This window comes from Gossypium hirsutum, chromosome A10 (genome assembly GCF_007990345.1).
Source record: "Gossypium hirsutum isolate 1008001.06 chromosome A10, Gossypium_hirsutum_v2.1, whole genome shotgun sequence".
NCBI lineage: Eukaryota > Viridiplantae > Streptophyta > Magnoliopsida > Malvales > Malvaceae > Gossypium > Gossypium hirsutum.
This window is the reverse complement of record NC_053433.1, coordinates 6,687,305-6,712,267: the sequence shown is the minus strand read 5'-3', so window position 1 is coordinate 6,712,267 and position 24,963 is coordinate 6,687,305. Positions and strand designations below refer to the sequence as shown.

At 33.2% G+C, this 24,963-nt stretch overlaps 4 protein-coding genes across 4 annotated transcripts; 2 read left to right on the top strand and 2 right to left on the bottom strand.

Annotated features, from left to right (window-relative positions):
* Positions 1-7,339: 7,339 nt before the first annotated feature.
* LOC107895733 (uncharacterized) lies at positions 7,340-7,747 on the top strand. The gene has a single exon (XM_016820965.2). The coding sequence runs from the start codon at positions 7,340-7,342 to the stop codon at positions 7,745-7,747; it is 408 nt and encodes a 135-aa protein (XP_016676454.2).
* Positions 7,748-12,800: 5,053 nt separating this feature from the next.
* LOC107897408 (glyoxylate/succinic semialdehyde reductase 2, chloroplastic) lies at positions 12,801-16,196 on the top strand. The gene is made up of 12 exons (XM_016822860.2): positions 12,801-13,142; positions 13,591-13,669; positions 13,834-13,899; positions 14,397-14,472; positions 14,564-14,619; positions 14,743-14,827; positions 14,963-15,023; positions 15,207-15,259; positions 15,370-15,440; positions 15,533-15,605; positions 15,696-15,800; positions 15,887-16,196. Exons 1-12 carry the CDS (start codon positions 12,950-12,952, stop codon positions 16,049-16,051), a joined length of 1,083 nt encoding a protein of 360 aa, XP_016678349.1. The 5' UTR covers positions 12,801-12,949; the 3' UTR covers positions 16,052-16,196.
* LOC107897407 (transmembrane 9 superfamily member 7) lies at positions 16,164-20,905 on the bottom strand. The gene is made up of 7 exons (XM_016822859.2): positions 20,667-20,905; positions 19,953-20,117; positions 19,718-19,827; positions 19,420-19,528; positions 19,230-19,342; positions 18,471-18,621; positions 16,164-17,962 (listed from the first exon to the last, which is right to left on the bottom strand). Exons 1-7 carry the CDS (start codon positions 20,766-20,768, stop codon positions 16,805-16,807), a joined length of 1,908 nt encoding a protein of 635 aa, XP_016678348.2. The 5' UTR covers positions 20,769-20,905; the 3' UTR covers positions 16,164-16,804.
* A 1,128-nt stretch (positions 20,906-22,033) lies between these two features.
* Positions 22,034-24,636, bottom strand: LOC107897406 (beta-fructofuranosidase, insoluble isoenzyme CWINV1). Its single transcript, XM_016822858.2, has 7 exons — positions 24,395-24,636; positions 24,242-24,250; positions 23,296-24,158; positions 23,056-23,214; positions 22,698-22,936; positions 22,513-22,603; positions 22,034-22,433 (listed from the first exon to the last, which is right to left on the bottom strand). Exons 1-7 carry the CDS (start codon positions 24,567-24,569, stop codon positions 22,254-22,256), a joined length of 1,716 nt encoding a protein of 571 aa, XP_016678347.2. The 5' UTR covers positions 24,570-24,636; the 3' UTR covers positions 22,034-22,253.
* Between the last annotated feature and the right edge of the window lie 327 nt (positions 24,637-24,963).

Sequence of the window (24,963 nt, the reverse complement as noted above, 5' to 3'; positions counted from 1 at the left end):
GAAAACGCCACCAAAGCCTCGAAAACTAAGAAAATGATGTCGTTGGGCTTAGGTCTTTTGCGGCGCTTTTTAAGAAACGCTGCTAAAGCCCCGAGAATTACTTGCGCTTCTCCAAAAACGCCACCAAAGCCTCGAAAACTAAGAAAAACGACGTCGTTTGGTTTAGGTTTTTAGCGGCGCTTTTTAAGAAACGCCGCTAATGCTCATTATTAGCGGCGTTTTTGTAAAAGCGCCGGTAATACTGATATTTAGCGGCATTTTTTTTTAAATCGCCGCTAATGCTTAATTTTTAGCGGCGTTTGTTGTCCAATCGCCGCTAAAAGCGCCGCTAAAAGTCTGTTCTGGTGTAGTGAGGGGCTATACCGCACAAAACAAAAAGTACAAGAACTATTTGTACAATTTGACCAGATAAATAAGGCCCTCGCATTTCAAACTATGAATTTAACACTTGGCCATATACTGTACTAGAACTATCAACAAAATACCAGTCAAGGGAATTGATCCCATTGATGAACAAAGTCTTCTACTGTATTATTTCATCGTATCAACTTATAACAATACAATGCGTACTGCCCAATGCTACCAAACCAGAGCAATGAAGTAGAAAATGCCAAAAACATCAACTCCTCTATACAAAAGCATTATACTCAGCTGCTGTAACTTCTTCCACAAATCAATTGTCCTTCAGCTTATAGACTGTGTCAACATATTCTTCAATGTCCCAAAGGAAAGAACCAAAGGTAACAGCTTCCAAAACTAACCTCTTCAAACTTGAAAAAGATGTCCTGATCTGTAACAGCTAAATTTTTCAGTGGTGTCGGAAACAGTGATTCGAGGTCACTAAATCCGACGAGTAAGTTTAGAAATTTTAACAAATAATAATTATAGGCCAAGCGCGAACTTAAAAGAATTATTTTTAATTAGTGAATTTTGCGATTTTAAAAGAATTAATCAGGTAAATTTGGTTGAAAACGAGGTATCGAGACCTCGGATTTATAAACCGAGCCATAAATATTTTTATAAATATTTATGGAGTGTTATTAAGTTAGTATTAAAGTTTCGTTAGAAAATTTTAACGTTTGGTTAGTCAATTAATTAAAAAGAACTAAATTGAAAATAGTGCGAAATTTATTAAATTGTGATTAAATAGTTTAAGTGATTAAAAAGGAGGGATTTAAAAGGAATTGGACCCAAATTGTATGGGCTGGATGGTTGGGCAAGAAAATCAGCAAAAAAGACAAGGAGAAACAAGGGCAAAATGGGAAATTTTACAAATTAAACATATAAAACAAGACAAATTTGAAAAATCTAGAGATATCATCATTTTTCTTCAGCAAAAACGCCATGGGAGGTCTGAAAGCTGCTGGTTTTTCATACTTTGACATATGTGAGTTCAATTCTTACCCTTTTCTTTGAGATTTTTATGTTTTTGTGACTTTTACAATTAGGTCCAAGTGTTTAATTCATTAGTTTTTGATTTTATGAACAAAATTAAAAGCTATCATTGATAAGTGTTAGCTGTTTATGATGAAATAAAATGAATTTGAAGCTTTGATTTTGTTGTTTGATGATTTTATCAAGTAATTTCAATAGAAATTGATTTTAGGACCTAATTGTGAAAAAGTTGTGAATTAAGGTTTAGTGTTAAAATTCTGATTTTCAAAGATTGTGTAATAGTTTAGAATGATGGAATAAAATGTTAATTGAGAAAAATTATCTTAATAGATGGGCTAATTGAGCAAAGACTGAATTGTATGACCTTTGAAATTTAGAGGAAAAATGGTAATAAACATCTTGAACTAAAACAATATTGGACAGCAGAAGTAGACTAACTTTGAAAAATCACCATAAATTGTAGAAATCGAATTAGAAGATGAATAAAATATGAAATTAAAGCTTATTGAGTCTAGTTTTTCATAGAAGAAACAGTGTAAGCAATGGATTTGTAAATTATGAGATATAATGAATTTTGTGAGACAAGGTTAGAATGAATTCTGGTTCCCCTGTTTTGACTTTGGAAAATCACAAAAAATTGGATAAAATTAATTAGAGTCTCAAATTTATATGCTTAGAATCCTTAATGAGTCTATTTTCAATGGAAATCAATGGAAACATTATCCGAGTTTTGTACTGTGATATAATTAATTTTTAGTGAAGAGAGGTTAGAACTGTTGGATAGTGAAATAGGGGAAACTTAAATGAATAAACTGTACTAATTGGCTAAACCAAAAATTCTTAAAATTTTATGGTAGAATGATATGTGAGTATAGTTTTAGGGAAAATTTACGGATCTTAATTTTGAGCTCTGTAGCTCGAATTATAAATAATTGAGTGACTATGACTCGTGTGAACAGATTGATGTGAGCATTAATAAATAAATTGTGAAATCGTACTTACAAGAATGTTATATATATTAAAGATGTAGAATGGAGAGGAGGAGGAGTAAAAATATATATGAATATTCAGTTAGCATGGCTAATTTGCATGTTTTAAGCTCATGGACTAAATTAAATAAAAGTAAAACTTTAGGGGAAATTTTGTAAAAATGTCAAAAATGACTAAATTGAAGGGAATGAATTGTTTTCTTATCTAAATTAATAAATTGAATGAAATTATCAATTTAAGATTGGGTGAAATTTGGGAAAATGGTAAATTACCAATATGCCCCTAAATCTTGGTATTTCTGCAATTTAGTCAGGTAGGTTCGGATACCCTGAATGAGCATGTAAATATGACAATTTAAGCATTGTATCATATTTTATATGATATTTTGAATTGAATATATGAAAAGGATGTTACATGAAACATGAAAATGAATACAAAATAATATAAATTAATTGAAATTATTCTGAAAATTTCGGTAATGCCTCGTATCCTATCCCGGTCTCAGGTAAGGGTATGGGGTATTACATGATCACCTCATTAGTCTCCAGAATCCCTGTCTGCTTATCTCCAAAGAGTGCTCAACTGTGCCTCTCGATCAAAGGGTAAAGGATTTGCAAGGCAGTGCCAAAACAGGCAGGTTATGGAAAGATACACATAACCTGGCACTTAATAAACTAAAATCTCTAGTTTTCATCTAGAATTTGTGAAAGAAAATTTCAAAACCAAAAGCAGGACAACAACAAGTACATTATAAAAAGTCATCAACATCGCATGAAACCAGAAAAATAGAGATCAGTATATATATAGGAACTCATAAGACCAAAACAGTTAAACTCCAACTAATTAATCCTATACGTTTCTATTTGAGAGAAAAACAAAATTCTATCTTTATTATCCCTGTAGAAGAATTTTTCAGCATTAACACACCTCGCCTGCTTCCTTATCAAAGCCATTGTTTTTTAATCAAACACAACAACAAGTAGCGAGTGAAGGCCTTTTGTCCAATGAAATCAAGATTATAAATTATACAACAACAAGAAACAAAAGTAAAGTTTCAGTTCCAATAGCAGTAAATGAGCAGAATTAGAACTGAAAAACAAGTAGAAGTTGGAACACTAGAAAACTTAGGGTTATAAAAGAATTTCTAGTTTCTCTCTTCCAATTCAAAGAAAATAATAAAAATAATGTTGCAGCTGTAAATATTTTATAGCTTATTTAAACTATTGCTACAAATAAAGTTTTAACCCAAGCTTTAGATTTAAACTATAAAGATATCTTATAATCTAGCCTTAGCTTTAAACCTAAAAGGTAACTTAAATTTAAAATGATTTTGGACAGTGAAGAATGCACACTGAAAGCACTAATGGCTGCTCTGAAAATGCAATTGTGTGTAACTTGACTTAAAATTTGCAATTACAGATCTTCCAAGGCCTTTGCGGCCTCTAGAACTAAATAAATCATTTATGTACTATAGGAAACAAATTATATATAAGATTTAGAATTCATTTAGTTTATCATTGTCGGTTGAATTGAAAGAAAGAGTAGAAAACTAGAACAATGGTAACAGAAAGGAGCACTGAGGCAGCAGCAGAAAGCTAATGTGAAAGGGAAGTGTATAGAATAGAATGTTGTAAGAGAGGGGAACACAGAATGTCAGGTTTGAGGGGAAGTATTGACTACAGACAAAATTTAACCCTACAAAGAAACGGGTATGTATTTCCCACAGACTACTATCCTGCCTGCTCATCACATAAACTTATTGAGATGTGCCGACAATCTCAATCTAAAAGTGCACATATTTATTAAACTATAATTTTTGTTCCTAAAAGCTTATCTTTCTTGTATCACTCAAAAGCATAATAGAAAATTAGAATTCTACTGGTTTATCTCTGCAGCCACAAGTGATGGAAGCTAAGATGTCTCGATATCATTAATTTTGTGACTACAGGTATAATATACAAATTTAATTTTAGCAAAATGAGAAAAAAAATATTTACATGCAAGACAACCATCATTTCACAATATTTCTTTAAGAAAACCTAAATATCAAAACACAATGGAGTAATGTTAGTTAATATGTCCATTCAATCCAAATAAATATTAATTTAGCAAACATCAGTCTAAAATTAGCTGGCAAATCAATTCCATTTGTCCCCTTTTTTCACTTTCATCAAGGGAAATGGACTAAATCATTAATTTTACCAAAACTCACAGTTGTCATTTTAACCCAAAATAAGTAACAATAAGCACTGTGATCGAATCTGTAATGAAGAAAAATGGGTTCATGAAACTAGAGGACTTTTGTTTTATGGTCCTATTTGTCTATAAAAATGAGTAGAACTTCAGCTTTCAAGTTTGTTTAATAGATAGATATCCTGTCAAAATCCCATAGATATTATATAAACTACAGTTAACACATGTATCCTTTTTTCCCTTCCTCAAACCAGCTAACGACAAACCAAAGTTAAACATCAGAAAAGACAACACCCTTTCCTCATGTCAATTTTTTTCGTTCTAACCTTCAAGAGAGGAAGATGAACGCCAGTGCAGATTTTGACAATGAAAGGCGAAGATGGGGAAAAGCTTTGATGAACGCCAGTGTTTGGTGTTGAGAATTTATGTTGGCTGACGGTAAGCAGAAGATCAGGTGTCAAGGATGGGGGAAGGGGAAGGGGAAGGGGAAGGGGAAACAAAAAAGCGGTATTGGCTTCTAATTTTCCTGAAAATGTCTTACCGAATTGGAAAGGGTAAGACATTTTCCAAAATTAAGGGCTTCTTTTCCCGTGTTTTGTAATTGATTTTACCTTAGGAAATATTTTCAGCCAAACAAACACTGGAAAAGGCTGAAAAGCTTTTTCGAAAAATGTTTTACTTCCAAACAAATGGACCCTAAGTGTGCTAGCTAAAAGATTAAATTAATTTTAGTTTATTAGTAGTTGGATGGTTACTAATGTAGTTTATCTTAAAAAGAATACTAGAAACTCACATCTACAAATTACAAAATAATTAAATATATTCCAATAAGATATACACACATCTAGCCCGTGCATTGTACAAGTATATTTTATTGCATTGGATATAAAAGGGTGTCTTTGTTTTCTTAGGATGTCCCTTGTATTGCTTACAAATTATATACTTATTGGGTTAAATGATAAAAAATTTAGATAACATTCTAAATTGATAGAATAGGTAAGTATTGAGGATTAAATGTGTTATTGTACCAATTAGAAAAAGGCTTTACGTTATCAATTTAATGGTAAGTGACCAAAACAGGAATAAATTCAAATGTTAGTGCCTAAATTGAAAATATTTGAAGTTGGGTGACCATTTGTACAATTTACCCTAATCTAAATGACAATGTGAAAAGAAAAAAGAAAAGAAAAGGCTATCCTGTAAATTCTCTCATTCTTCTACTATTCTCTTTAATATATTAAACAATGCATGCATGGCCTTTTTTCACTAAAAAATGATTGGTTGGGAGAGAGTCTATATTGAGTAAGAAGATTTGCAACCTAATTTATTTCTCTACGAACATGGTAGAATAAACAAGAACGGCTAACACAAAAAAACATAACTATTTAAGAAATCAATTAATTATGAGAATACAAATTATGACCCACATGTTGACCCTCACATGATTCCCCTTCCCATTTTTTTTCTTTAATTTGGAAGTCAATGAGACTTTAGTTTGATGCTAAGGTTGAGGTTATAGAAACTTTGGATATTATTCTCATTATGCTATGTAATGACTAACATTTGTCATAGTTATCAGAATGTATATTATTTGAATTGTAATTATGATTATATTTGTATTTGTAATTTAAAAATTTTGATATAGGATCATGTGATTTATCAACAATGTATAATTATGCACTGTGAATGCATCAAATATAAATTCATTCTTTATAAAATTATGCACTATAAATGCTTCTGGTATCATCGTATGGCTAAGTGTTTCTTGAAAATTGCTTGAAACGATCCTCTTGGTTGAGGAAGAAACACCATTTTTGAGGTTGAAAGACTTTTCATTTTTTTTCTTCCAGGTTTTGGGGAGGCAAAACAATAGGTAGTTTTGGTTTCCTGACATTTAGTTTTGCCAGGGCAAAACGATGGATGGTTTTGGTGAGGCAAAATGATGGGTTTTTAATATCTTGGTTTGTTGCAAGATGTTTCCTTTTATTTTTAATCTTTGTTTGTTGACTTGTCGAGATATTTTTGCCCCCAACTTAATAAATCCTTCGACAGTTGACTTTAAAATAAAATTTTGTCATAATTATTAATATCGATATTATTTAAGTTATAATTATATTTATACTTACAACTTGAAAGAAAACGATATGTCATCGTGTAATTTATTAATAATGTATAATTATGCAAATATAAATTTATTATTCATGTAATTAAAAAGAATTAAGATTCAGAGATTTTCTTTTATTAAATAGTTTAACACTTGTAGATTCTAAGTTTTTTTTTTTTACAGTCAAGATAGTAGAGTAACAAAAATCAATTAAAAAGTAACACCAACTAGTTTGCAACAACAAAAGACTCCAGAAACTTTTAATAATCTAACGCTGTGTTTGGTTCACCGTATTACCCAATCCATTACGCCCCGATTACGTGCGTATTACATTACGCCCCTATTCCGGCGTTTGGTTCGCTGTAATAGGTATTACGCGCGTAATCGGTTACGCTCCTAATCCCCAAATTCCCGTGTTTTCCAATCCCTTCCCAAATCGCTGTATTAGCTATTACTTCCGGCCTCCCTCCCCATCTCTCTGTTTTACCCTCCCTCCCTACCCGACCCTCTCCTCTTCCGTCCTAATCATTTTCTCCTCCCATTTCCCACTGCTTCCGTTGATTATTCTGTCGTCATCGTTTCTTCTCGTTTCTTCTCGTCTCAGCGTCTAGTTTCCAGAGTCAGGCTCACTTCTTTGGACCTTTCTTCTATGCAAAAATGGCATATCTCATGCACGAACTCCTCAAAAACAAATCAACTCAAAGATTCATCCTATCTCTCAAAACCCCACAACACCAACATCAACTCTCAAAAGTTAGCCCTTCACTAATCCCTCAACAAACTCACCATTTTTCATTAATCCAACCTGAAAATTCCCTTGAAAATGACAAATCTACTGAACCCTCGAAGTTGTACCCAAGTTTCCCGTTTGGGTATTTATTGAACCCCATTAGCTCAAGTGGGTTTGACACAATGGCTATCATGGAGGTCGAGGAGGAGGAAGTAGAGACTGAGGATGATAATGCCGGAAAAGCATGGGCAGATAGTGTGAAGAAGAAGAGGAAGAAGAAGATGAACAAGCATAAATACAAGAAACTCAGGAAGCGTCTCAGGAGAAAAACATAGGCTTTCTCTCTGGTGAGAATTTCACGGAGAAGTTTTATTTCCTGTCTTTTTTTTTAATAATTTATTCAAATATTTTGGAACTAGATGATATGGGACTAAATTTTCCCTTCGTATTTTTTGAACAAAACTTGATTTGAGTTGAGGATAGGAATGGAATGTTTGAAAATTCTTATCACAGTTGAGTATGAATTAAGATGTCAAATGTCATAGGATAAACAATGAACAATTGACATGAAGTGATTTATGCATATGATATGATTGATTTCTTCTTTATTGGATATGGGACTAGGATTGACTGGAGATGAAAAAGTGTATATCAAGCAAAATCATTCTCAAATATTGTTGTTTTTCCGATATTTTTCTTATTTTAATGGTGTGAAGTTTATGTCCTTCCTTTAGATGGATCTCATCCACTTTGGTTTCCCTTTATTCTTTTATGAAACTGATACTTTTGTTGTCAACTAAACTTTTTGACAAAGATTGTGTTGCTAAGTTAAGGCTATTTAGAAGGTAGCTAGGAAAGAGCTAACTCTTAGGACTGATGCCTGTTGGTCTTCGAGTAGAATGAATATGGTTTTTGTTAGATTCTATGTTGCTCAGATTCTTCATTTTGTTAGAAGCATTTTTATCCGACAAATATCGGTATATGGGTATGGGGATGTAATCCTTCAATGACTATTCAAATACATGGAAAAACTTAGGGGGAAAATGGGCATACTCCTGTCGGAATATACCCAATCTGACTCTCACACACGAATCCGAATAACATAGGTTGAATGAGTTAATAAATTGGTAGAGAATGTAGGTTGAGGTTTCAGGTAATGTAGAATTTCAATTCAGCTATGATTGTCTGTTTTCCAAATAAGGGAAAATGACACTTGAAGTTTAGTTGATTACACCGGTTGGGTTAATATAGTTTATTGTCCTTCTACTCATGCAAGTTTCGAGTGTTGCTGTCTTACCAAAGGAAGCTAAGCCAAATAAGATAGAATCACCATTGCGAATTCAGTCCTCATTAACCCCGAGTGTCGCTGCCTTATCAATGGAAGCTAAGCCAATTAAGTTAGAATCACAATTGCAAATTCACTCCTTGTTAACCCCTTGACTAATAAAAAAGATCAGATTTCTTTGTTTTTGTGTCCTGGATTAATCAATTCATTCAGTATTTATATACTTGGCATTTGGTGTTTTCTTCATGATTATTTGATTGGTTCTCTCTACTTTCTAAGGTCTTTAAATGTAGAACATTTGGGTTTTGCCCAAAGCAGATCGAGATTAACATTTGGGTTTTGCCCAAAGCAGATCGAGATTGAATTTCAGAATTTGCATGCTCGTCTGTTCTTTGTATTGTGTGACTTGTAAATGACTAGTTTTTTTACTGGTATCTTATAATATACGAAATGATAGTTTATATTTGCCTCTTATTTTGGGCATAAAGCAGACATATTAACATCCAAGTCCATGCCGGGTGGTTTAGACTTTGAGAGGTTTCCTTGTAGAATTTACGAAAAGATTGAAGTCTCTGTTTTTAGCATCCATGGGAATCATTTACCTGCAATTAGTTGGTGATTTGAGCTGAATCACATATAATAAAGCATTTATATGTGACTTGTTTATTTGTGTGTACAAGTTATTTGGATTGATGAAGAGGTTGGGCATGGGGAATTCCATGATGCTCAGACATGATCTTCAGTGATAGTATCAAAACTTACCCTTAATTTCTGTCATCACTTGTATTTCCAGCACAGGCATGCTAAATTTTTTCCTAAGTTTTTCCTATATATTTGGAAGATCCTACCTCCATATGGCTGTTCACGTGTATGTTAGGGATGAAAAACCACTTTGGTTCTTGTTAACAACCTCTGGAAGATGAGCTTGAATTCTATTAGCATGAATCATGGTTATACACATAAAATACAAAATGGTATGATATTGGTCGAAACTCTTTTATAGAGATTGGGTTAAGGCATTTAAGCACCAAAGTGACATTAAAAGCAGGCAACATTGAACCAATTTTGAAGAAGTAGTCATATATATCCATTAGTGCCGGGGCTCTTATCACTATTCAATGAAAACGTAGCAGCTCTGATTTCTTTGTTGGTTACTAGTTTGTCTATATCCGGTGGTGCTTCACTGGATAAAATCTCTTGCGAACAACCACTAACCTTTGCGTCTGCAGTTCCAAGGATGAAGCATAACCAGCTTCTACCATTTGGATCATGCCATTTTTACTCTCATTTCCAGTATACATGCAATATCCATCTTTATAAAGCTTAAAAAGTTGATTTGCAAATTACTATGTTTCAAAACGCAATTTAACCCTCTTACATTCCAAGACAGAATAATGATGGTTGAGAGTTTGGAGGTGAAGTCCCTAAGGTATAATCATTTGTTAAAATGCTCTTATATATTACAAGCTGTGTTTCCATTATCAAGTGTAGGGGCTTTTTCTAACAAACTGTAATTCCAGAAGTTAATGATCTCCCATTATATTTATATATGCACCACCCACCTTCAAATAAAGAAGCAATTAAGCATCGCTTTGTTGATATGTCTAAAACTCGTGAAGTTGGAGAAGAAACCTGTGAAAACAATATGTATAATTCATTTGTCATATGATCTCTTTTAAGTAAAATTCCCGACCATCCAACTCAAATGATCGTTTTCTTTAGTTTACCTTCAGTTGCCCGATTGGAATGGGTTAGGAGATTTCTTTCTTACCATTAAATATCAATGTTCAAACTTTTTGATGTTGTAAAACTATATAACATATGGATTTTAATGTACAATTTCATTTTCATCTAACCTTTTCTTAATATAAGTTAATTATGTTTATGCATAATATAATTCTCAAGTTATATATTGATTTTAGTAAATTCATATAAGAACATTTTATTATTAAGAATTTTATGAAATTATATATCACTATATAATTATATTTAATATTAATTATTTTAAATTGTATAAATTCATATAAGAAAATTTTTATTATCAAGAATTTTATGAAATTATATATTATTATTATTAAATTATATGTAATAATTATTATTTTAAATTATACAAATTCATAAACTATAATCATATTAGTTATAATAATTTTAAATTTTATTAAATCATATATTTAATTAAATCATATTTAATATTAATTATTTGAAATTTTCTTTTATAGTATCATATATTATGATTTGAGTAAATTCATAGAAGAATTTTATTTATTAAGAATTTTATTAAATTATATATTTTAATTATAATATATTTAATAATAATTATGTTAATTTATATTTTACAGTATCATATATTATGATTTGAGTAAATTCATATTAAATTATATATTTTAATTATAATATATTTAATAATAATTATGTTTAAATATGATTAAATTATTTATTATTGATATTAATCTTATTAAAATTTAAATAACAATAACAATAATAATTTACCAAAACAAATTTATGCTAATTATTAAGAATTTTATTAAATTATATATTTTAATTAAAATATATTTAATAATAATTATGTTTAAATATGATTAAATTATTTATTATTGATAATAATAATCTTATTAAAATTTAAATAACAATAACAATAATCATTTACCAAAACAAATTTCTGCTAAGGGTATTCTAGTCATTTTAGTTTTTTCATTATGCTATTACACCTCTATTACACTCAACCAAACACAGGATTACTATTACGCCTCTATTCCATTACATTCAACCAAACAGTTGATTTGCTATTACACAGCTTTTCCATTACACCTCTATTCCATTACACCTCTAATCCAATACACCTCTAATCCAATACAGCGAACCAAACGTGCTGTAAATGGCAAAGCAAGTAAAGAAAGAAAAGACTAGTGTTATGCTTTTTTCTTCAATTTGAAAAATTTTGCATAAATCAAGTGCGGAAATCTAGGCTAGAGTTGGACACAATGATTACTTAAGACGGTATTCGAACTATGTGATAACCATGTGGTTGGTTCTTTATAGGAATTCACATCCTTCTTTTGTAATCACTTGCTTCTATTGAAGTAAATGAAGGCTTATGAAATGGTTCCACTTAATTTATTAACAGAAATCTCTATTTATAGAGATAAAATAGATAATTACATTTAAAATGGAAGTAAAATAAAATAAAACTTTACAATTAGATAAATAATAATAACAACTTTATTTGATTTAGAATTGAAAGATTAGATTGATGTAGTTACAGAGAGGGTGAATGTGAGATGATGAACTAAAATTTTCTAGTACTGTAAAAGAACTAGAACTAGATTGCTGGCTTTCATTTGACAAGATATAATCAAATGTTATTAAAATGTATACAGAAGATGAGAAGATAGATTTTGAATTACTCCCACAACTTCTATAGAATTGGTGTTTTAACTGAGTTGATAAATACATCTCGATTGAATTAACAAAAGACAAAGTGAAAAACAGAAGATACTATTCTACTAATCCTCCCTGTGACCAATGAATGCATGACGTTTTTTCACTAAAAATAATCAGTTGAGAGAGAGTTTATGTTTGAGTAAAAAGATGTGCAACTTAATTTACTTCGGACGTGACGGTATAAATAAGAATGAAAGATAATACGAAAAAAATATAACTATTTGTTACGAAAATACAAATTATGACACCACAGTATATTGACCACTATGTAATTCCGGTGTATAATTATGCATGGTCAGTGTATCAAATATAAATTTATTATTTATGGTTCATATTCAGAGTTTATGACTATGCTTCTTAATAATATTGTGTCTAAGATTCAAATCCGCGTTCTCCCTTTAAAAATGTAATATATCTTAGTATTGCCTCCAATAAATTATTATTTCAAAAAATTAATTTTTGTCACATGCATGATTAATTGGTTAAACTTTAAATTTACCATATCAATTTTTAGTACAACACTTTAAAAAACTAGAAATGAAAAATTTTACCAATGAGAAAATTTTGCAGTGGAAATTTCTATTTCTAGTCTGCCATTTCTACTACATCGAAATTCAACCAATATTACCATAATTTAAAAAAGGAATATTTGTAACTAGTTTTGAAAAAGCAAGGGTCAGCTGAGCTCTGATTCTTTATCTGTTTATCCCAACACTTGCAGACAAAAGCAACGCATGGCATTGAAATGCGAACTTCTCACTTGGACTTTGTATTAAAATTTAAATTTTCCCAAAGATAAAAAAGAGGCTGAATGCCTTCCACTCTGTTAGCTAAGCCCAACATCAACTTGTTATCTTCAACAGCCATGGCATTGTGCTCAGCTTTCTGCCCTCGTATTTCCACCAACTTCAGACCCAAACCCTTTTCTTCTTTTCCTTCAAAGCCTCTGCTTTCTCTTTCTTTCAAGGTTTTTTCTTCTCAGGCCACTGATGCTTCATCCCAAGGTGTTCCTTTTGGGGGTTACCTCTTCCTTTACTTCTTTTATTGTTGTATTGTGTGTTTTTGTACAGTTTGTTTCCTTGCTTCTTTGAATTGTCCTCCGTAAGTACCTAGACTCATAGATTATTATACAAAATGCATTAAAGGGTATTTTGTGTCTTTCCAACAAGGAAAAAGAACAACTTGAGGAATTATTTGGAATTTGAAATACATGGATTTGGTAATGGTTGAGTTCATAGATTATTATACAAAATGCATTAAAAGGTATTGGGTGCTAAGGATTCTCACTAAATTTTGAATTGTATGTTTCCATGAGTACTCTCATGGCAGGTCCTTCAATATTGATGCTAAAGTCGGAAAGTAATACTGGCTTAAGTTGTTTCATATCTGTGTATGGTACAATTGCCACTAGGTGCTATCTAACTCTTACAATGATTATGTTGAATGTAACAGATAAATTTTCAGGCAGAGTTGGTTTTCTGGGTCTTGGAATTATGGGATCGCCAATGGCACTGAATCTCATAAAAGCTGGGTATGACCTGGTTCATCTTCCTAATTATTACTGCTAGAACCATCAAACTGAAATGAAATTGTCTTAAAAGATGCTGCTTTCATTCACAACAGCAGACTGTAGTTTTCAGTTCTTAAGCACCGGAGATGATTCGACTCTAAAATCAATCTTCTAACATGTTGCAGATGTGATGTGATAGTATGGAATAGAACGAAAAGCAAATGTGATCCTCTCATCAGCCTTGGTGCAAAGTGAGTTTTGAATATCCCTGCTCTGAAATTAGGTTTTCATAGCATTACCATGTTGTTATCCTTAACATTTTCCCTCTTCTTCACGACATATTGACATGCATTCTTATATAACATGAGCTAATAGTAAATTAGGCGGATTGGTCATTCTGTTGACTGTTGGTAGACGTGCTTATAGGGTCAGTCACTTCTCTTACAAGACAACCACTTTATATTCTTTAGTGGATATGACTGTGGTCTATGTTTTCTTTTTCTGTCTCTTTTCTTAATGCATTTGCAAGCTGAATGAAAAGTGGCTAAAGAGGATACCTGACTTTATATATCCTCTACAAAAGAAACAAATGCATTCTATAATTCTTGTCTGAATCTTTCAGCCTTTGTGCTTCATCTGCAGAAGCAGCTTTGTGTTGTTATTGGTGTTTCTGACTAGAGCTTTTCAAGATAACCAGATTTAATCTTAAAAGTTATTGAATAAAAGGATTTTTTTTCCTGGGGTGCAGGTATAGTTCCTCTCCTGAGGAAGTAGCTGCAAACTGTGATGTCACTTTTGCCATGCTTGCCGATCCTGAAAGTGCAGTGCGTATGTTTCTGTTATAAATTTCATTGCTACATTTGTTTTGCTTGACCTATTATTAAGATCTGGCAACTCATTGTCGCTTTGTACCAGATTGATGTCGCCTGTGGAAAGAATGGAGCTGTGAGCGGAATGGGTCCAGGAAAAGGGTAACCTTTCTCCCATATTCTCATATGAAAGCATTTTAGTGTAAAACCGTCTTCTTCCTTTAGTTAGTTGAAAGGTTTCCAGACTTGAATTGATGACATATGGAATGGCGTTGGCATTGACAGCTATGTAGACGTTTCAACGGTTGATGTTGCCACTTCTAAATTAATCAATGAACATATCAAAGCAAGGGGGGCATTATTTCTGGAGGTAAAAGTTACAATCAGGCTTTCTGCTTCCTATATTTCTTCCAACTCATCCTAAACACAAATAAATTGAGTATGCTTCAGCAGTTTGATAATGTTAAAATTTCTATTAACTAAGGTTCATTTGCTTCCTTTACAGGCTCCAGTTTCAGGTTCAAAAAAGCCAGCGGAAGATGGACAACTGATATTCCTTACTGCAGGTAAAAAGTCTTGCATTATCTTTTAGTATGCTAAGTATGATGTTGAATCTGATATGAAATAAATCCCAACAATGTAGCAAGATGCTAAATTATTTGCAACATTTGATGTTTGATTGTTATCATAGGTTAGCTTAGCTTCAAATGTATTCCTCTTAAAACTGAGGCAATAGCTTCCTCTTTCAGGTGACAGATCATTATATGAGTTAGTTTCTCCACTGTTGGATATATTGGGCAAGGTATTTTGTCTCGTCTCTCACAACACACAAATATTCATAGGTGGCATCTTGAAACCTGTAACTGAACTAGTCATTGCAAGTAATTCTTGATATATTTGTTTCTTCCCCAGTCAAGATTTTACCTTGGGAAGGTCGGAAATGGAGCTGCTATGAAACTTGTTGTTAACATGATCATGGGAAGGTTACGTGTAGTTCTTTAACCTTTAAAGTCCTTTGTTTTGATGCTTGGGATAGCTAGTATGATGACAATGCTTTTCTTCTGCAACTTTGTAGTATGATGGCATCGTTTTCTGAAGGAATACTTCTTAGCAAGAAAGTAGGACTCGACCCAAGTGTTCTAGTTGAGGTATTCCTGAGATCCAAATGCATAATTGGATGATTGAATGTTCTCTGTTGTTTTTTTTTGGGGGGGTTACATTATCTTGTGGTATTGCAGGTGGTTTCGCAGGGTGCAATTAGTGCACCAATGTACTTGCTTAAAGGTCCATCAATGGTTAAATCCCAATATCCCACAGCCTTTCCCTTAAAGCATCAACAGAAGGTATGTAAGTTACCCAAATAATCCAACATATTTCGAAAGACATGCTGTTAATATTCGTGTTATAACAGAAGCTAATGTTGACACAGGACCTTAGACTTGCATTGGGATTGGCAGAATCTGTTTCTCAGTCCACTCCAATTGCAGCTGCTGCAAATGAACTGTACAAGGTTGCAAAATCATATGGCCTCAGTGATGAAGATTTTTCAGCAGTTATTGAAGCATTAAAAGCTAAATCTCAGGACACTGCCTGACCGTATGTTTTTTGTTTGTCATTCTTGGGGTACAAAGCTGATTTAGACATGCTTTTTCATGTATCCACCTATCAATGAACTTGTATCCAAGATTCTTACCCTATATAGTTGATTTTAAAATAAAACTTTTTTGCATTTGTTGGAATTCAACCATCCAAAGTAAGTCACAATATTACATTCCAAAACCAGCAATAACCCCCACTTTGCCAAGACAAAGCCAATGAGCATAAAGCATTAACTACAGAGACTAATAAACAAGGGAAAATAGCCATCCAAGACTCTCAATTTCACATGGTTGAGAAAAATGGAAAGTAGAAGCTAAAATGGAGAAAGGAACTTGTCTCCAAAAGGCTCTTAGTTATTTACTGCAAAAATAGTAAATAAAGGTAACAATACTTATAGTTGTACCAGGGCATTTCTACATCAGGTTCTCTGATGGTGTCATGAAGATGCATTGCAACGCTAATGGTTTTTTGGGGAGTAGATATCTGGAGTATCGAAATATCTACAGGCTAGATCACCAATTTTACTCCTTGCAGAGACTACTTAAACAGTTAACAGTACTGGACTTCTAACAGTGCAGGGAAACTAACAAGCCAAGCCTACCTTCAATGACAAACAATAAAGTGATTGTAGATGGGTAATAAAAGTTTCAGTAGCAAGTATCTTCGACTTGACATAGTCCACATCAAGGCTTTCCCCTCATCCAGTCGGTAATTTGCATAGTTCTTGTGTTCTTTCTATATACTCATCTTAGTCGATTTTGACAGATGAGTAGATCCTCCTAACAAACCAAAAGCACGCATAGAAGCCAATTGTCCCAGTCAGGACGAAGAAGGCATATGAAACTATTACCATGTAGCCAAAATAAAGGAGGCCTGAGATAAGCTTTGTGATCTCCAACTTGGTAAAGAAGTAGAAAATAGAGTATAGGAAAAGGTAGAGAGCAGAGGAGCCAGCTGTCAAGTAAGATCTCCACCACCAATGGTAATCTTCACTGCACAACTGGAAGTAGCATAGCACAATTGTTATCTCGGCGCAAGTGATTATTAGAATAACAAACACTATGAAAAGGAAGCCAAAGATGTAATAGAACTGGTTCAGCCAAATTGACGTTAAGATGAAGAAGAGCTCAATAAAAACAGCCCCAAATGGAAGAATGCCTCCAATGAGTATAGCAAAGACTGGCTTCATATACCATGCCTGCTCTGGTACCTGCTTGGGAATTTTGTTGGTCTTCACAGGGTCTTCGATGGCTGGCCTTTTGAAACCCAAGTAACTGCCAACAAAGACTAATGGAACTGATATACCAAACCATAAGCAAACAAGAGCAAACATTGTCCCAAATGGCACTGCCCCAGAGGATTGCTCTCCCCAAATTAGTGCATTCAGTACAAAGAATACAACAAAGAGGATACCGGGAAACATAAATGCAGTTTTCAAAGTATTTCTCTTCCACTCTGTACCCTTAAACATTTTGTATAGACGAGCTGAAGAGTAACCGGCAAATATTCCCATGAAAACCCACAAGAGAACCATAGCAGTCATAAGTCCTCCACGATTGGAAGGAGATAAGAAACCCAGCAATGCAAATATCATTGTCACAAGCGTCATAGAGAAGATCTGGACACCTGTACCAACATAAACACAGAGTAAACCATAATTGATTGGAGCCCTAAAGACATCCCCATGTACAAGTTTCCATCCTGTTTCTTCCTGCGCCTCATCTTGGGTTTCCAACTGATTATAGTTTGAAATATCTTTATACAATGTTCTCATCATGATCATGGCTACCATGCCAGAGAGGAAGAGAACAATCATCAGAGAGTTTACGATGGAGAACCAGTGAATCTGATCATCATTCATCAGAAGGTATGTGTCCCAGCGAGAAGCCCATTTGATATCACTCTCCTGCAAAAAGCCACAAGTTAACCTATACACTAAGACCAGCACTGAGAAAATACAGACTGGATAGGCTGGTAACTTGTTCAACTGAAAAGCAGGGTCCATCCAGTCCAGCACATCCCCAGAAACCAGGATCTAATGAACTGCTAGAAAACAGTTCAATCGGTAGCAGAGGACAAAAAACTGAATTAAACCTGTAAAACTGGTTTTTGTTATTTTATGCTTTCTATTAAAATTATTTTTGAAAATAATAGGATTTGAATTTTTAACATCTTAATAACATATTAATGACAATATTATTAAGCCAAATAAGCATTTTTGTTAACCAGTTATTATATTCAACACTTAATGTATAAACGCCATATTTAATATTTATTTTACATTTTAATTGAATAATCCAGTCAGACTAGCTGGATGTCACACTGGTTTGATATGAGGTCTGGCTTTTCATTTCATTGATAAGAAATACAGTGGAAAGAAAACAATGAAAGAAAGATAAAGGAAATGCAAATACCTTGAAAGTTATATCATATGTAAACACAACCTCCTTGCCTGCGTCAACTTCTTGTGGAACAGTACTACCTGGAATTAGATTTTTGGTGTCCTTATTGCATGTTACTATCTGGGGATTCTTCTCATCCCATTCTTTGTATTCATGGTTAATGCTGTAAATAAGAGTCACACAATGAACAAATAGTGGCATACGTAAGCCAGTTATTTGACAACCAACAGAAAATTATGATACTAACTAGTTTCTTATATTCCGTTACACAAATGTAACATAGTTCCAATACCTCTTTTTCAATAGCATATTTCACAAGAAAAATGCAAATTACTACTTTAACTATATTTTAAAGAAAATCAAGAATAATCCATCTTTAAGCACATAGAAAACTCTCAAGTAGTTAAGAACTTTCAGTGAGTACAAGTATTCAGAATACCTATTATGATGAGTTTTGAAATTATGAAACAAAGAAATAATGGACGTAGAAGAACACATAAATTACATGGTGTGGCATATGTTGTATATTTTTTAAATCTTGAGATATGATTCAATTGATCTTCATCAAGAATATCCAAGTAAAGCATACAACCAAAATATCTCGAAAGAACATTATATTTCGAGCAATATTAAACAGAAAACCTACATAGAACAATGCTTATGGCTAGTTCAAAATCCAAATCCACAAAAGCTACTAATTAACAAAGTTTGACTAAATGTCAAAACAAATGCAAAATGAACAAAAATAGACTGAAGAAATTGGTAGAAAACCTGTTAGGGGTAACCTCAAACCCAACAATTCGAGCAGCATCGGTCTCAGTATCCCTATGAAACATGACTCTGAAGCTCAAGTGGTTGTTGATAAAATACTTCTCCTCCTTGCTCTGTAAAGGCAAAATGGTTAAGATTAAGGTAAAGAAAACATAAAACTTTGGAATAATGCTACGGCCCCTGACCATACCCCAGCATAATTCCCTTTGAATCCAACACGGAAACCATGTTCATATGTTGTTGACTGACTTCCATCTCTCCTTTGTCTAAGAACAGCGACTGGAAGATTGTCAAGAATCCTATGCATCAAGTGCAGATAGTTCAGTATAAACAGGCAGCACAAACTTGTTAGCAGCAAAAGGAGAGGGAGGAGCATCGCAGAGCAACAAACAACAAAGGTAATAGAGGTTAAAAAAACACCATAAAGAATCTCCATGAAGAGAAAGGAGCAAGGAAACTGAATCATAGTCATCATCTTTGTTACTTACATATTAACTCGATATTCATCATTAATTTTTTCCTTGAAATTCTTCGCAGATTCAGCATCAAGTTTTTTTCGACAGACTACTTTGCAAGGCTGATCCTCCGTCATTTCAAACTAAAGGAAAATGCACGATGAACAACAAAATAAGAATTACGGATATAAACTATTAAGCTTTTCATTATATACCACTTGTCACCAACAGCAAGTACATAACACCAAAAAAGGTAACAGAGGCTCACGGTGTAGACTGAATTCTCTATGCGGTCACCACGTAGTACCTCCCCCAAATTTTCAGCACTGTTCACAATCTTGGCTGGTTTACAGTAGTCTAAGTAGTAATGATCATATGGTAGTTGTGTCTTTGTAGATGACAATTTGTTCACCTTAACATACAGGGGATGACCCTGTTCAGAATCAGACAAAGGACAAATTAAAGGCATGATACAATTAATAAGCTAAAAGTAAATTACAGTGTTAAGGCATGATAAAATTATAAGCTATAAGCCATGTTAAAAACTCATCATAGCATCAAAATTAATGACACTACGAATTTAAAACTAGATCACTGTTAAGAATTCAAGCAATGGTTAAACCATAAGATCCTTGCAAGAAAGCAATACTGGCCTTACACTTAAGGCAAAATAAGTTGCACATTGTTTATGAAAAAATGATATAGTAGCCAAAACAAGCAAGGCTATTACAGAGAAAGGAAAATCAAATCTACTTCCAAAAGGAAGAAAAAAAAAAGAAAGAAATGAAAACCCAAAAGAATAAAGAGCACAACACAGATCTGAAAAAAAAATTGAAACGCCAACACATTAAGATCAAACCATAAAATCCCAAAGATCCAACACCAATCTCCATTAACAAAATGAAAAAAGAAAAAACCAATGGAAAATCAACACACAACATTAATGATAAACTCAGGGAGGGGAAGAGAGAAAGAGGGGTACCCTTTGAAAATCACGAGGGGCGACCCCAGGGAGATAGAAGGATTGTGCAGTTGATGACAACAGCCAAAAAACGAAGGAGACATTCTTCCATTTCGTACCCATTTTTGCTACTCTTTTTGATTTCACTACTTACAGGAGATAGAATTGAAAAATGTCGGGATGGAATGGAGCTTTGAAAAATGGCGTGTCAAACAACTAAGCTACACCATAGTGCATCTACCAATTACATGCTTTTTTTGGGTTTTTTCCTGAAGAGCCGATGCAATTTATTACGTTCAGTTCATGGCCTGTTCCAAAATCCAACGGTCTAATTTAGATTTTAGTCCCCCATGTCTTTCTTCTTTAGCCAAATTAGTCCCCACTATCTACCATATTGAATTTTGAAATTTTAATATTTTTTAAAATTAACATAAATACAACACTTAATTTTATCTATACCCCTCCAACCTCTTAAATCAAAGGAAAATAATATAAGCTTAAGTGCGCTTGAATCTATATCTTTTTTGTCACAATAATAATGATGTCAACAGAGTTAAAAGGCTCAATTTTTATAATTTTTTTATTTAATGAGAAGTATTCTTGTTTGTTTTATGGTGTGAGCATAATCCTATTCCGACGAGATGTAATTCAAATAAAATCTTCTCGATAATGATGATTTCAATCCTCTAAATTGATAACATATTAGTTAGTGTCTAATGTAAATTTTCTTTAACATAATTTTAAGTGTTTAACTAACTTGTAAATTTATAATTGATTGAATATAGTTGAAAAGATTATAATGTGATATAGAATAGTAATAAAAATCCGTACAGACAAAAACATTTAGCAATATTATTAATTTAAAAAAACTAAAAATCTTAAATTTAAACCAACTAAGAAGAGAATTATATCAAAATACAAATCATGAGACGTTGGTAAACAAGGAAATGATGTGACGGATAATTTAATAGTCTAAAGTTTGGAATGTGCAACAAATGAAAAATAGCCTTTTCATTTGTGACGCTAACTTGGTCCACAGATTTTGTGATAAGTACCATAAACCACCCTATCATTTTTGTTGTTAACATAAACTTAGAGAAGAAAATCCATGACTTAGTCAGATGAACTGAAAACCATAAATTTGTATTTTAACTCTTTAAAAATGATTCGGAATATAATTCTATTTTATTGCAACAATCAATTAATCCATCACATTATTTATTATACTTTATAACATTTTTAGAATATTTTCAATTATTATTAAAATAAATTATCAAATTTTAATTTAATTATATGTTCCATTTAGCATTACTTTTTTAATACAACCATTAATCATATCTTTTTGTTGTTAATTTGGGAAAATGAAATCAAAAGCACCCATAGAATAATAAGGAACATATCAAATTGACCCTTTTTTTATTCTTAGTTCATCTACAAAGAGATGAACATATGGTGCAAGGATACTAATTTAAATTACAAGTGAAATTAAAAGGTAGAAATGGTCTGAAACTCTATCCATTTCTTTTTCATTGCAACGTTAACTTAGTCCATTTAAATGTCATCATTTGCCATACTTTGATGCCATTTTTGAAACTATATAATATAGTTTCAATTGATTTTAGCTGTCTTCATGCTCCAAGCATTCAACTCCAAAATCTTTATGGATTGGTTTCCATTGTTGAAAGCATACAAGTGGGCAGCCTCGTTAATTGCTAACGTGGGATAAACTCTAGATGTGATGCAAACTTTCCCACCTCCACCAAAGCTCTCCACTATGGAATGATCTATCTGTTTAAAAAAAAGGGGGGGTCTCAAAATGATGAAATGGCTACACCAAAGCTCAGATGAAGAATCAACTAAAACTTACCAAGCTCCTCAATGACAACTTGTGATGTCGAATGTCTACATCTAGGAAAGCTCCATATGTTGTCATGTCGTTATCTTGATTTAGGGAAGATCTGTCAGATAGATGAACAAAGCCAAGAGTTAATGAATTTAATTTGTTTAGTTTGGGAGAAAACTGAAAAGGGGTTTGAGAATGTTTTTTCAGACCTGGATTGGTCACTGCACATTAAAACCACATATTTGTTATGGCCTTTGAATATTCTGAAGAACACTGCAGTCCTCTCTTTCAGGCCCTCCGAAGCAAGAACTAGCAACCCAAATGGACCGAGACTCCCTTTAACCGATGCACCCATTCGGGTACATAGGAGCTGTGGGTTAGTCCAGCTTGGTTCTAGCACCTCAGCTTTCTCAAAGTCTTTTATCTCAAACGAGACCTCAACATCTGCCTGTACAAATACGAACGAAAAGGACGATGAATGAATACGAGGCACGTGGTGAAAACCCACTGTCTGGTTTTTATGACCAGCAACAATGAATAAAGAAAGTAGAAGCAAAACAAACTCACCTGTGTAGCAGTGACACCAGGTACTTCAATAACAGATCCTCCCTCGAGCAACTTGTTTGCCAAGCTAACGTGGTTTGCTCGTAACTTTTCTATTTCAACTACTGGCCATTGCACCAATTGTTTCCCAAATTCATCCAGCCAAATTTTCCTAGGAATTGCCTGCAGAATGAGACACCATAATGGAGATTTGATTATAGACTTTCAACTTAATAAACAATCAATAACTAAACCAAAACTTACGTGGACTCCAGACCATCCTTTCTTGATATCATCAGCCGCACTTGATGATTCATTGATCCAACTCGTTAAGATTCTCCGATTCTGGACATTGTCAAAGAAAGTCTTGGAAGCATAATATTTGCCATAATCGTATCTCAACCCCGAATCACCCTCCACAGATCCCTCGTCCGGTGTATAAATGTCCTCGACATTGTCATACGAGCCAATAGTGTAGCAGTCATGCTTGGTATCATCAAAGCTAACCTTGAGCACATGCTTGACATTAGGGCCATTAAGAGAGGTGTCGACACCATTTTGGCCATGAAGTAGAACAGGAAAAAAATCAGGACATTCCCACATTCCAGTGTTGTCAGCAGAATGCAATGGGGTTTTGGATTGATACCAGTTTACAAAATTTTTGCTTTTGTAAAGGATGGCTAAGCCTTGGCGATTCACTTTGCTTCCAATGATGACCCTCCATTCCTTGTTAGGGCCTAACCAGGCAGTCGTTGGATCTCTAAATGAACTTGCATTGATATGATTCTGAGCAGTGGGTTGCATCAAAGGGTTTTTAGCAGATTTAACCCATTCTGTAAGGTAAGGGTTGGATAAATTCTTGGGGATGGCTAGATTCTGAACTTGTCTGTTTTGGGAGTCAATTCCAGTGTAAAGCATAGCTGGTTTGCCACTAGAGAGGATAGTGGCTGAACCGGACCAACAACCATTGATATCAGACGGCTGGGATGGATAAATGGCTGGCTCGTGAGGGGTCCAATTCACAAGATCTTCCGATGTAGAGTGAGCCCATACAATGTTGCCCCACACTGCTCCTTTTGGATTGTATTGATAGAAGAAGTGATAAAGTCCCTTGTAAATCATAACTCCTATAATTTGTATATAATACATTAGATATACAGAAAATCAGGAAGCAAAAGAAAGATAAGTAATAGTGGAAGGAAGTACTAACCATTAGGGTCTGTTCATCCAGAGGCAGCCATCAACCAAAGCATACCAAATGACAATAAAACAATAAAAAAAAGAAACAAATGGTTAGATACAAAGAAAAGCAAATAAAAATAGGAATTGAGAGAATTTATTATGTGAACATATATCATATTACCATTAATCCAATTTTTGGGAGGTTGAAAATGATAGCCAGTTCTATAAGGTTGATTTGCAGATGAAGAAGAAGATTGAAAAGTTTGAAGGTGTTTGTAAACATGGTGTGAAGCTTCAAGCTCCACAATACCCAAGAGAGCAAAGACAAAAAAGAGGCCAAGATTAGAGTTAGCCATTTTATGCTTTGGAAAGGTGGGACTGTGATGGGTGAGAAGTTGACAACACTATTTATTGGAGAAAGAAGTGCATAATTTTGCAGGATGAAGTGATATATATATATATTGAAAATTTAAAATTTTCATTAAAAAGGTTGGTAGACAAGTTGCAAAGAACTTGCTGAATTTTTTTTTTTAATTTTTTGTCCAACTGATAGGCCAACTATATGGCAACATTATTATTTTATGTTAAACATTATTTCTTTAATATTTTAATATTGATTCAATATTTTTATTTTATTAATTTAAAATATTTTTATATATATAATAATTAATTTTTTTTACTTAAAATCAACAATTACAACGTTGAAATATTAATTATAAAAAAATAAAGAATGTAAATTAATACTTAATC